Source organism: Lagenorhynchus albirostris, chromosome 8, assembly GCF_949774975.1.
Source record: "Lagenorhynchus albirostris chromosome 8, mLagAlb1.1, whole genome shotgun sequence".
In the NCBI taxonomy this organism is placed as follows: Eukaryota; Metazoa; Chordata; class Mammalia; order Artiodactyla; family Delphinidae; genus Lagenorhynchus; species Lagenorhynchus albirostris.
In genome coordinates, this window is record NC_083102.1 from 42,780,878 (window position 1) to 42,793,312 (window position 12,435).

At 41.9% G+C, this 12,435-nt stretch overlaps 1 protein-coding gene across 2 annotated transcripts in view; it reads right to left on the reverse strand.

Annotated features, from left to right (window-relative positions):
- BMPER (BMP binding endothelial regulator) overlaps nt 1-12,435 on the reverse strand; it is a 259,931-nt gene that overhangs the window by 105,255 nt on the left and 142,241 nt on the right. For both annotated transcript variants that reach the window (XM_060156029.1, XM_060156031.1), the window contains exons 7-8: nt 8,920-9,019; nt 3,213-3,322 (exon numbers count right to left, since the gene is read on the reverse strand). In XM_060156029.1, coding sequence (XP_060012012.1) covers nt 3,213-3,322; nt 8,920-9,019 — 210 coding nt within the window. The remainder of the gene's footprint in view (nt 1-3,212; nt 3,323-8,919; nt 9,020-12,435) is intronic.

The following is a 12,435-nucleotide window of genomic DNA, read 5'->3' on the forward strand; positions in this document are numbered from 1 at the left end:
AAATTCCTTACTGTGTTCTACGTTCACAAAGGAACCAAATAAGCAGTTCCAAAGCTGGGCCTGGGTTCTAGGGCTCTTCCATAAACTGTGTGACCTTAAATGAGGCCACTTAAACTCTGAGGGTGACAAAGTTTATATCTGTAAAGTAAAGGGGCATGGCTTGATTTCTAAAGGAGTAGCATTCTATGAACAAAATAGCCAAGTAAATTGTGCCTACTTATTCACTCAACAAAGCATGGAAACGTTCAGAGCAACTAAAAAAAGTAGATTTCTCCAGTTCCCCAGCCAACAAGCTGCAATTTCTGGAGTAGACTGTCAGGTGGAATGACTGTAAGAGCAAAACATTTATGTAACTTATCAGAAGTCAAGATGGAAGAAAGAAGTGTCCCAGGGTAGATGGGCAATGACCTCAAAGTGTTGAGTTAGTGTGAGCCAACAGCAGGGAAATGAGAGACTAAACCCCTCTCCGAAACCTAGCCTATTAGTAAGCTTGGAGAGATGACTCACTTCTGAGCATGGCATACAGATAGGTTGTGTAAGTCAACAGATGTAACTTCTATAGCTTCTACGTTAATTCTATGACTTCAAGAGGCACTTCTGGTACCATCTATTATACTCCCACTAACTCATCCACTTAAAATTAATATGACAATGAGATGATCCTTCAAAAAATAGGGCATTTATTATTCTTTATTTTTAAGGTTCTAACCACATCACATAGTGAATAGGATGTAGAGTTGAACAAGACCAGGGTAGAATGCCAGTTCACTTATTGTGTGTTATCTTGTGCAAATCCATCTCCCTGAGCCTCAGATTCCTCATCTTCAAAACGGAGATGATAATACCTACTTCTCAGGTTTATTGTGCAGTTTAGATGAAATATGTAAAGTACTTGGCACAGTATCTGGCACATAGAAATATTATAAGTCAACTCATAAATTGGAAAAAAAATCCTTTGTCAAACTGTATGTCTTGATTTCAAGTTTGAAAAACAAGGGCACTCACTAGCTCTCGAATAATGCATACTTCATGGTAGATTTCCCAACTTTCATTAAATACACACCCACCCCCCACACACACACAAACACACACACAGTACCCATTAGATCATTGCCTGGCACTGGGTTAAGCAATGAGAATACAGAGATGGATGATGTGCTCTGTCTTCAAGGAACTCACGAAGAGGAGAGAGAACCATCTAAACAAAGACTGCAGTATAATGTGGTAAACAGAACTAGTAAAGGTGTAGGGGTAGTAGAGAAGATGGAACAATTACCAATCTAGGTGGATCAGGAAAGCCTCACTAAAGGAGGTGACACCTGAGATGGGCTGCTGTGGATGAAGAGGAGTTTGCTAATCAAATTTAAAGAAGATGAGGACACAGCAGGCAGAAGAATCCTTAAATTTGAAGGCATGGAGACCTGAAACCATACTGTGTTCAGAGAACTATTTCCTGTACCTGTCATGGCATTGGATGGGGATGCCAGAGAGGGAAGCTCTAAATAATAACAAACAATACTGATCATCCCAAATGATTGCAGCCTGATTCTTCAAGCATCCAATTTCCCAGAAATGACCGTGAACTCATACTCTGATAAAAACATCTTGAAGGAATGGTTATACTTCTTTTGAGTACTGGGACATATTGCCTAATCATCTCTCAGAATCTCTTAAAGAATGAGACCCAAGGGACTTCCCTGGTGTGTGGTACAGTGGTTAAGAATCCACCTGCCAATACAGGGGACACGGCTTCGAGCCCTGGGCTGGGAAGATCCCACATGCTGTGGAGCAACTAAGTCCGTGTGCCACAACTACTGAGCCTGCACTCTAGAGCCCGCGTGCCACAACTACTGAAGCCCACGTACCTAGAGCCCGTGCTCCGCAAGAAGAGAAGCCGCCGCAATGAGAAGCCCATGCACCGCAACAAAGAGTAGCCTCTGCTTGCTGCAACTAGAGAAAGCTCACGCCCAGCAACAAAGACCCAAAACTAAACAAATAATGAATTTATTTTTAAAAAAAAGACAAAAAATAGAATGAGACCCAAAATATTGCAAGCATAACTAATTTCCATTCCTGGGATGCCTGGCTTTCCAGTAATCAAGAGAATTGGAAATGTGATGTGTTTCATCAAAGGCTCAGTATCCCCAAGAGGAAGCTATAACCTGTGAAATTCCTGGAGAGAAAGAGAAGTCCTGAGGATGGAGGCCAAGGCGGAAGGAGTGGCTATGTGTTTAGCACAGGATAATACAAACCACGGAAGAGAGGACGGAGCCTCAGGAAGGTAGTCCCGGGCTTCAGAATTACTCACTGTTCAGTGCCAGGGAACAGACAGTTCAGACCTTACTGGGCCACCTCCCTGACGGAGTGCATGCTACTTAACAAAGCATGCCTCAAGTAACCAGGAACTTCTGAACTCTAATCCCAGCTACTGACTCATAGTTGACATTGAGAAAAGCTCCTCTTTCCCTCTATAGCCCTCTGGCTATTAAAAACAAAACAGCAACTATCACCACCAAAATGTATTATTCTAAACTCGTGTCACATAGATGTTTGGGTTAACTCACTAATGAATGATCCTAAAGTCCTCCATATAAATGATTTTCTCGGTTTCAGAAATAAATCACCAAGTAAACATAGTCTAGAAACGTGTGATATGTATCCCTTGAAATTTCTGAAGCTGTGGAATTCTTTCTTTACCAGTCACTAGACTTGTGGTTGCCTTTTGAGAAAAGTATGCAATGACTCAAGTAAGAAATGGTACAACGAACAACACATAAATACTCTCTTCCCAAGCTACCAGGTTTATTTTTATGATAAACTGTGAATCCATGCCTTTCTTTTCTCTTGAATGTGATTAAAGCCATTTTTATTGCCAGGTGCATCAGAGAATTCATCTTGAATAACTAGAGCCAGAGAACATTGCCATGTGCATTTGTCTGATTTTTTTAGAAAGTCCTTCAGGAAGGACAGCCACTAAGAGTTTAATTCTCACCACCAGGAGCTAACTTACGGGTCCTGGGAAGATGACAGTGAGTTGTAATTTGGGTCCTATGTTTGAACATTCTTGTGACCTTGAAGTAAGATTTTACTCATAAAGTGACATCAATAATGCCTCCTTCCCGTAATTAACACATTATCATGTTTGGCTATGTTAACACTAAAAACCAAAAATGCTATCAGTGTTGGACCGCAGCCCCTCAGAACCACCTTACCCTGCAGGTACATGCAGTGCAGTTATCATAGAGAAAAGAGGATCCATTGTCATAAACATCACTGCGAAAGAGGCAGCTTCCAAACGGGAGGTCAAATACTTTCCTCTGACCTAGAGGGAAGCAATGGCATAGCGTTAGCAAGACAGAAGCCAGGTATGTCCCACTTCATCATCAGCAATTACATCACAGGAGTGTTAAACATTCTCACAAGATCAGCTATTTTGGTGCACTAAAACAGAGCCTTGGGTCAGATGTTCCCAGGGGATCCCCAGGAGTCATGACTTTAGAGAGTTTTTGCTAAAGAGACTTTGATTCCACACTGAATCCTTTAAGTTCAACAAATCTTTATTACGAGTTCATCATAGTGAAGCAGGATGACTAAGACATTCTATCCTGACAGAGCTCAGTCTACTGGGGAAATACACCCACAAAAGATGATTTCAATACAGCAAGATGGTCAGCTCTGGAAAGAAGCCAATCTGGAAACTGTGGGGACAGGGAGGGAGAGAAGACTTCTTGGAGGATGTGATGCCTGAGCTGTATCTGAAAGAATAAATAAAATTATCCAGAAAGTGGGTATTGGCAGGGAAGAGGCAGGAGAAGTCAAGATATCCCAGGAAGGACTAGGATGAGGAAAAAGAACTAATGAGATAGCATCTCAGTTGAATAAATGATAAGTCCATTGGCATGAAGGGTGATGCTAACTCAAAGAGCACCGAGAGGCAGACTCCAACTCCCCCAGGGTCCAACCTTCCACAGGCATCACACCACTTGTAGAATTACCTTGGTTTTCCCTGATGTGAGGATTTGATTGGGGACCCAAAGGACCAAAAAAGCAACCCCGAATAAAGGGTACAATCCAATATCCTCCTTTCTTTCAGTATTTGAATCTCTACTCCTTGGATCACATAAAACATCCCTGAAATATTACTTCAATTAAGGACTAAGTTGAGAAGTCAAAGATTAATCATCACTCATCAGATTTATACCCACACTCTTCCTGTAAAAAGGTTAAAAGAAATCTCTATTTATTAGGAGGCCCAATGAAATGCTGAAATACTTATAAGCACATGCTAAATGCTGTTCTCAGAATTAGAATTGTTCAAATCAGAGAGATATTTCTGTCTTTTAAGAATTAAAAATAGCTCTGCTTCAATTGAGTATTTTTTCCAAACTGTGATAACCTGGTTTGCCTTTTTCCAATCTTTTATAGATGGTTGGACTGGTGGATTGATACGTCAGTAAACTGCTGAACAAAAAGACTCTTCAACGAGTTTATCCCCCTGAACAAATGTGACCAATGGCTTGAATTATCCCTCTAGAAAATGTAAATTTTACCTAAAAATATTGGTGTAAAGCTCTTAGCACGGAGCCTGGAACTCGTTAAACACACCCAATAAGTGGCAGATGATAAGTGTTATCATTATTAGAGGTGGTATAATTCAAATACGATCCTGGGCTGTGTCACCCTAAGAGGTGCACTGGGGGACTTCCCCAGCAGTCCAGTGGCTAAGACTCCACATTTCCACTGCAGGGAGCACGCACGGGTTCAGTCCCTGGTCAGGGAACTAAGATCCCGCATGTGGCTCAGCGCAGCCAAAAACAAATAAATAAATAAGAGGTGCACTGGGTACTCTGTGTACACAAACCTCTGACGAGGCTATCATTGAAAATCAGAAAAGAGAGGAAAAGAATGTTGTCATACAAAAGGCAGAGGTATGTTGTGTGAATGAACCTTGGTCAAGGGAGAATTGAACAGCACATCAGTGTCCAACAAGCCGAAAGTCTAATTAGTCTAAGAGGCACCTAGTAAGCATCCCTGTGTTTCCTTTTTTTTCCTTTCTGTCTTCTGTTGTGTGGGTATGTTTCTTTTTACTTTCAAAAAACATACAATCTTACTTTAATCCCAAAGTCATCATGGCTCAAAATAAGATAAAACATTCAAAAGAATGGTTCAGAGACTCCATGCATAGCCTAATTTAAGCCATTTCCACATTGTTCTGCAGGGGCTTAGCCCAACTGTAAAAGGTCTCATTTGGAAGAATTATGACTTTCAAGTTTCCTAAGACTTGACGTTCCTTTTGTAGTCTGTCTTATGACCACGGACAGAAAAATCTGCATTCAATACAACAGCCATTGTTCATGTGAGAAACCTCTGACTTGACTCAGAATATCCACGATACCAGCTTCAAAGCATCAATCAAGCCTACTTATCTTCAAGGCCAGGCCCCAAACGACACCTCCTCTGTGGTGACTTTCCCACTTAGACAGGACACTGCTTCCACCATGACCCACAGCATGAGAATTTCAACAACAGCGAACTGGCTAATTCTATCCCAGGGGCACAAGAACAGGCTGGCAACCCAAGAAGCACACAAATCAGTGGAAATGCCTTTAGTCAGCCATGTCTAAACAATTCTGCTTTGTTCTTAGAATACCTTTGTATTTACTTTAAAAGTAGGGGTGTGTGTGTGTGTGTGTGTGTGTGTGTGTGTGTGTGTGTGTACACAGCAGGAAGGCAAACATTGTTAGATGAAGAATTAGCAGCAGAATCCTCCAAAGAGGAGAAATCTGCCTTAGTTTAACAAGATACTTTTATTTGCCAATTTGGTTGTAGAAAGATAAGTCTTCAAGGTATGGCCATGATAAGCTGGGAAGGAGGAAAATAAATCAGCAGATGTTTTGGAACTGGGGAAGGCAAGCTATAAAAGAAAAGACAGATATTCAAGGAAAAAGTATGGACAGTAAGGAAAGGAGACTGGAGCCCAAACAAAAGAGGCAAACAATGAAATTTTCCTGAAGGCAAAATATCTAAGACCTTTTAAGAACAAAGGGAGCTTAATAGTTCATTTTATGTTATTCACTGTGCTTCCCTGAAAAGTAATCATCCCCATTGATGGTAAACCTTCAGTGAAATCTGCTATGCAAGCCCTGACTCAATAGAACGACAGAATGTGAAAAGACTAGAGGGGGGCTGTCCCTGAAAGGACAAAACGATGTTGAAGAAGAAGAAGGAAGAGGAAGAGGAGGAGGGAAGGGGGAGGGGGAGGAGAGAATAGAGGAAAGAGAAAGGGTACAAAGAGAGAGAAAACAGCAGAAGCAGAAACACAAAGCCAGTGGTGACTAGAGAAAATATAAGCCATCCCCCAAGGGTCCCTGGAGATTCTGGTGGGGATGCTGGATATTCTATTGTATTCACGTGATGGATCAAGCTACTTTTATTTGAATCTTAAAGAGTCTGACCTCAACTAACTCAAGGACCTAAGGATCACATGGAAGAAGCTGACATAAAGTTTAAACAAAAGCCAAAGAGTCTCATGCTCTAGAGCCTCTCCATCATGGGTTGTCTCCTCTCAGTTGGTAACATTCGTGCTGCTCTCCATGTCACCAGGGAAGATGAGTGGCAGCAGGTTAAAGTAACTGTGGGCTCAAGAATCACAGAGACTCATGTTCAGGTGTCAACTTCATAGCTCACTAGCTGTGCTACCTTCTAGGAATCTGCTTGCTTCTCAGTACAATAAAACTAAGAATGGCACCTACATTACACATCAGAATCCTACACTTAGCACCTGTATGTCACAGCCTCTTGAGAAAACTAAATGAGAAAAAGCATATACAGTGTTTTCACATGGTGCCTAGCACATAGCAATTGCTCAAAAAGAAATAGCTTATCCTCCTTTTTTATTGACTATTATTCATTATTCCCTTCCAAACCTCTCATTTTTGGCATGTTATCCTCCTGCTTGTTTTTGCCTCTAAAAGTATTGGGTTGGCCAAAAAGTTCCTTCGCTTTTTAAGTAAAAATAAAAGACACATTTTTCATTTTCACCAAGAACTTTATTTTTTTTAATTTATTTATCTTTTTTTGCGGTACGCGGGCCTCTCACTGTTGTGGCCTCTCCCGTTGCGGAGCACAGGTTCCGGACACGCAGGCTCAGCGGCCACGGCTCATGGGCCCAGCCGCTCCGTGGCATGTGGGATCCTCCCGGACCGGGGCACGAACCCGTGTCCCCTGCATCGGCAGGCGGACTCTCAACCACTGCGCCACCAGGGAAGCCCTTCCACCAAGAACTTTATTGAACAAACATATTCACCATTTTGTTCCACTACCTTCTGCCATTTTTCAGGCAATTTCATAATTCCATCTTCCCAAAACTTTTTGAGCAAAGAACTGTTCCAGGTGTCTTCCAGGGAACTGAGATTTTTTCCATTAAGGGAGTTTTGTAAAGACTGAAATAAATGGAAATCTGAAGATGCAATGTCTGGTGAATACAGTGGATGAATCAGAACTTCCCAGCCAAGCTGTAACAGTTTTTGCCTGGTCATCAAAGAAACATGCGGTCTTGCGTTATCCTGATGGAAGGTTATGCGTTTTCTGTTGACTAATTCCAGACGCTTTTCGCCGAGTGCTGCTTTCAGTTGGTCTAACTGGGAGTAGTACTTGTTGGAATTAATCGTTGGGTTTTCCGGAAGGAGCTCATAATAGAGCACTCCTTTCCAATCTCACCATATACATAACCTTCATCACCTTCTTTGGATGAAAACCAGCCTTTGGTGTGGTTGGTGGTGGTTCATTTCGCTTGCCCCACGATCTCTTCCATCCCACATTATTGTACAGTATCCACTTTTCATTGCCCGTCACAATTTGTTTTAAAAATGGAGCATTTTCGTTACATTTAAGTAGAGAATCGCATGCGGAAACACAGTCAAGAAGGTTTTTTCCGCCTACCTTATGTGGAACCCAAACATCAAAGCAATGAACATAACCAAGCTGGTGCAAATGATTTTCAGCGCTTGATTTGGATATTTTGAGTGTGTCGTCTATCTCCCGCATAGTATAACATTGATTGTTCTCAATTCCTCAGTTTGATCGCTATCAACTTCAACTGGTCTATCCTACTGTGGAGCATCGTCCAGCAAGACATCTCCAGCACAAAACTTCGCAAACCACTTTTGACACGTTCATGTTACAGCACTTTCTCCATACACTGCACAAATCTTTTTTTGCGTTTCAGTTGTGTTTTTACCTTTTTTGAAATAATAAAGAATGATATGCCAAAAATGTTGCTTTTTTCTTCCATCTTCAATATTAAAATGGCTATACAAAAATTCACCAATTTTGATAAGGTTTTTTTTTTTTAAAGCACGCTGATATGACAGTTGTCACAATACAATCTAACAAAATTTTTTGAATGAAGTTAAAGACAACTAAGCACTACTAGAGCCATCGTATGGAAAAAACCAAACGAACTTTTTGGCCAACCCAATTACACTATATTCCTCCATGTGCGTTTACTTCACACGCCTTTAAAATATATTCCTACTAAGTGTCAGATGCCCAGTTAAAGATTGTTTCCCAATACTGTTCTCCCCACAAAAATATATTCCTACTAATCATCATATGTCCAATTAAAGATGGTTTCTTCAATACTGTTCTCCCCACAAGGGGCTATTATCCCAGGTTGTCCAGTGTACTGGGTTTATAGATACATGGGAAGACAAGAGAAAAGAAAGCTCTGTGGAGGCCCAGAAGAGAGACAAACTCTGTACACACCTTACACTCGGGTAATCAGAAGAAGGCATTGTCTCTAAGAAGCCACGAAATAGCACAATTTGAGAACCTCAAGATAACAAAGTGGATGACGACTCTCAGCAGAAACTCCAAGAAGAAATTACATTGTTCTTTGACCTGCAAACAGTCACTCACCCAAACATTTGGGGCAGCACTGTCCTGGGGGAATGTGGCTAAGGTGCTGAGGACAGGAGAGAATGGGACAGACTTCTCTCACGCACTGTGTCCTGCCTCCCTGAAGAAAAGAGAAAGAGAAAAAAGCACATTTAGAAAAGTACTTGCATATATATATATATTGTCTAACCAAGATATCTGGAACAAACCTAGGCCTTTCCTGGTGCTGGGTCGCTGGGGTGACTGCTCAGATCTGTGCAACTGTCCCCAGGCATCCTTTGATCTTCCCTGTAAGTCCCATGAATGATACCCGTGAGAAGACCGACCACCCCTAAAGAGATGGCTACAGCATCACCTCTCCCCAGTCACCACCACCTTTCTTTACCTTTTCCCCTCTTAAGACCAGCCAACCATCTCAGTTTGCCTGAGATTTGAGGCTTTCAATACTAAAACCAGGGAAGTCTCGGGCAAACCCAAACGAGGTGGGCTCTCTTTCCAAGCCCAATGCAACAAAGCAACTACTGGGGTTTTACTGAGATGTGTCCTCTTCTGTCCTGCTGACAGCTTCCTCCATGAAGGCTTCCCTTTTGGCCACACCTTAAAGGTGTTGCTAGAGTGGCTCAGCAAGGCTCGGATTTGGGGAAGTTAGCCAATCTGCTGAAAATGGATATACTGAAAGCCAATGTTCGGAAGAACCATTTCACTGAAGTCGCCCAGCTAACCAAACCTGTTTCGATTAAGTAAGTAGAAGGTTTATGATTATCGATATTAGAAGGACTGGCAGAGCTTTAGCAGCCTTGGAAGATGTTCTAGAGCCTTCAAATCTTTCCCTGCCCCTCATCCTTGACCCTTTCTGTCCTCCAGCATCTATCACCTCTGACACCCATTCCTTTCTTCTCTTCCTCAGCATCCCTCCTCTGCCCGTCAGCATCTCTCGCCTCTCCAGGATGTGAAGATGAGCATACCAACTCCCCCTTCCCTATCCCTCAGCAGGGACCCCTGTTTTTCCAGCCTCAGCAACTTGTAACTGAATCTTCAGAAAGCTGGAGCAGAAAAAAAGAAAAGTGCTTTCCAGTCAATTTACATCCAATAACTCCGCAAGGCTCGTGTGAAAACCATCCTGTGCACTATGAATTGCTATCAAATTTGGGAATAATTAAGGTTTTTTCTTTAGAAAAATCAGTAAGTTTGGTAGATAGATCACTAGGCAAATGGAATTTCAATGAATTGGCTTCTCTAGGATTTGAGCTAGAAACCAAACTAGTAGACCCTAAAAAGTACCCATTGTCTCAAGCCTGGAATTTCTATCTCGAGAGAACTCAGGAAATGAGGAGCTCACGCTTCAAAGAGTCCTGGGCCTCCCAAGGGAAAGATTCCCTTGTGGCGTTTCCTCACACCTTCCCCAGCACTTTCTGTATTGACACCAGACATTAGCCGTCTGGATCCTGCCCATCCTAGCATACTACTGTCGCCTGTTGTTTCTGCTTTCCCTTCCTGTTCTTGCCATTTTCATTATGATAGTTTATTTTTTGGTAGGAATGGATGAAAAGGGTAGGGCACGTTATGTCTTTTTAAATATTTATTATTTTTAAGCCACTTTAATGTTGGCTTCTTCCCCAAACCAACAGAAAACACACGAAAATACCACAAAAAGCTCTTCTGTTGTTTTTACATTATTTCCAGATCAGCAAGAATCGCTAAAACTCTCCTAGGAATCCCTGGCTGTTCTCAGTGAGGTTCCTCACTCAACTCTGCATAATCCTGAAGTCTGGCCTTTCAGCAGACTTCAGAGGCGCATAACCTGAGTCTAGGTCATACTGTGAGGTCTGCCCCAGCTTATACATAAACCACAAAAGTCAAATCTAGAGGGAGGACAGAATGCTCTCTTTAGCTTTTAATTTCAAAGAAGTTCATCTGCCAGCAACTTCCTAAAATCATGAAGCCTTGGGCCACACGAGGTTGCCTGGGTGTCAGCTTCTCTTAGGTGCACAGAGAACGTATTCTTTTCATGGATATTCTCTGTTCTTGTTGGATAAGCATCTATTTTTCAAGCATATTTTAAAATGAAAATTTAAGAAAAATATTGCATAACTGCATAGCCGTTAACTTGTCCAACACACTGGAAAGCTGGCCAAAGACTGTGTGTACTCCAGTAATTTTCCTTACAATAAGGTCAAAGAGTGAATTTTGCATACATAATACAACTGCAGTTTGCGTTTCCCAAGAGTCTGTTAAAGTAACTTGAACTCCAATCTGGGTTTGCTGGTTTGGTCAGGTTTTATTTTGTTTGGGTTGCAGTACTGTAGCATAGCCCAAGTCCCAAGGCTGCATTCCAATTAATACCTCCAAAGAAAGTCCCAGGCCCTTTCGGCTCACAACCTGCTTCTGTGATTTCAACTCAGCAGGGACTCTGGTTAAACTATAAGCTGGGGCTCTGCTGTAAACTAAGAAAGTTAAAATAGCAGAAATAAATATGTCTGGTTCTAAAAATGTACTAATTCCTATTGTAACCGCACTAACTCAGGCTCTATCAGATTATCGCCATCACTTTCTAATTGGCTTCCCTGCCTCAACTCTCTTACACTAAACCATCCTGGGAGGTTCAATATCTCCAAGACTCCTTTCCAGCATCCAACCACTGTTTCATTCTTTGATCAAAGACTTATTCAAGGTGTACCATACGTTGGGGATACAGCAGTGAATATAACATACAAAAATCATTCTTTATGGAGCGTGCCCCCATACTAAGGTGGGGGATGACTTACCACTGCATTCAGGAGGAAGTTCAGCCCACTTAAGCTAAAAGTCAATGTAGAAGTGAGTATGTGTGTGTAGAATCCTTTTTCTCCTGACACAGAGCCCATCTACATTCCTCAGACTCCCTTGCAGCTAGGGGTGGTCAATGGGAGGTAGATGAAAATAATGTAGAACACTTCCAGACCTGACTCATAAAAATCTCTCCCATTCAAAGCACCATGCTCTCACTTTCTCTCCCTACTGGAAGGAGAGCCAGCTGAATGGTGAGAACAGCAAGAACCTTGCAACAAAGTGAAAGAGCCTGCTTCTCTGAGTCACCATATGGAAATATACCCACTAAACACGTGCAAGGAACTGTTAAATGAGCAAGAAATAAATTTTATTTTGTTAAAACACGCAGATGCATTAGTTCTTTGTTACTGCAGTTAGGCTACTTTGTCAAGATACCCCACAATCTTCTCTCTCATCGCCTTTCCTCCCAACACCAACACAGAGAGAGGGTTCCTGTGTATCTTGTTTCTTTCCTGTCCCCAAGAACATCTTATGCCTTCTATCTTCTTTCTACATGTCTCTTTCCCTCTCTCCCCCCATCATTAACCCCTATGGAAATCGGGCTTCACTCAAGGTCTATTTCACACCTCTTCTCATCTGTGAAGTCTTCTAGATGTCTTCATTTCCCAGTAACCTCCTCCATCTTCCCATACTTCTTCTTTTCTCATCTATATTCCTGTATTTTTGACACATACATAAACGTTTAACCCTAAGAGACACTGGTTTTGC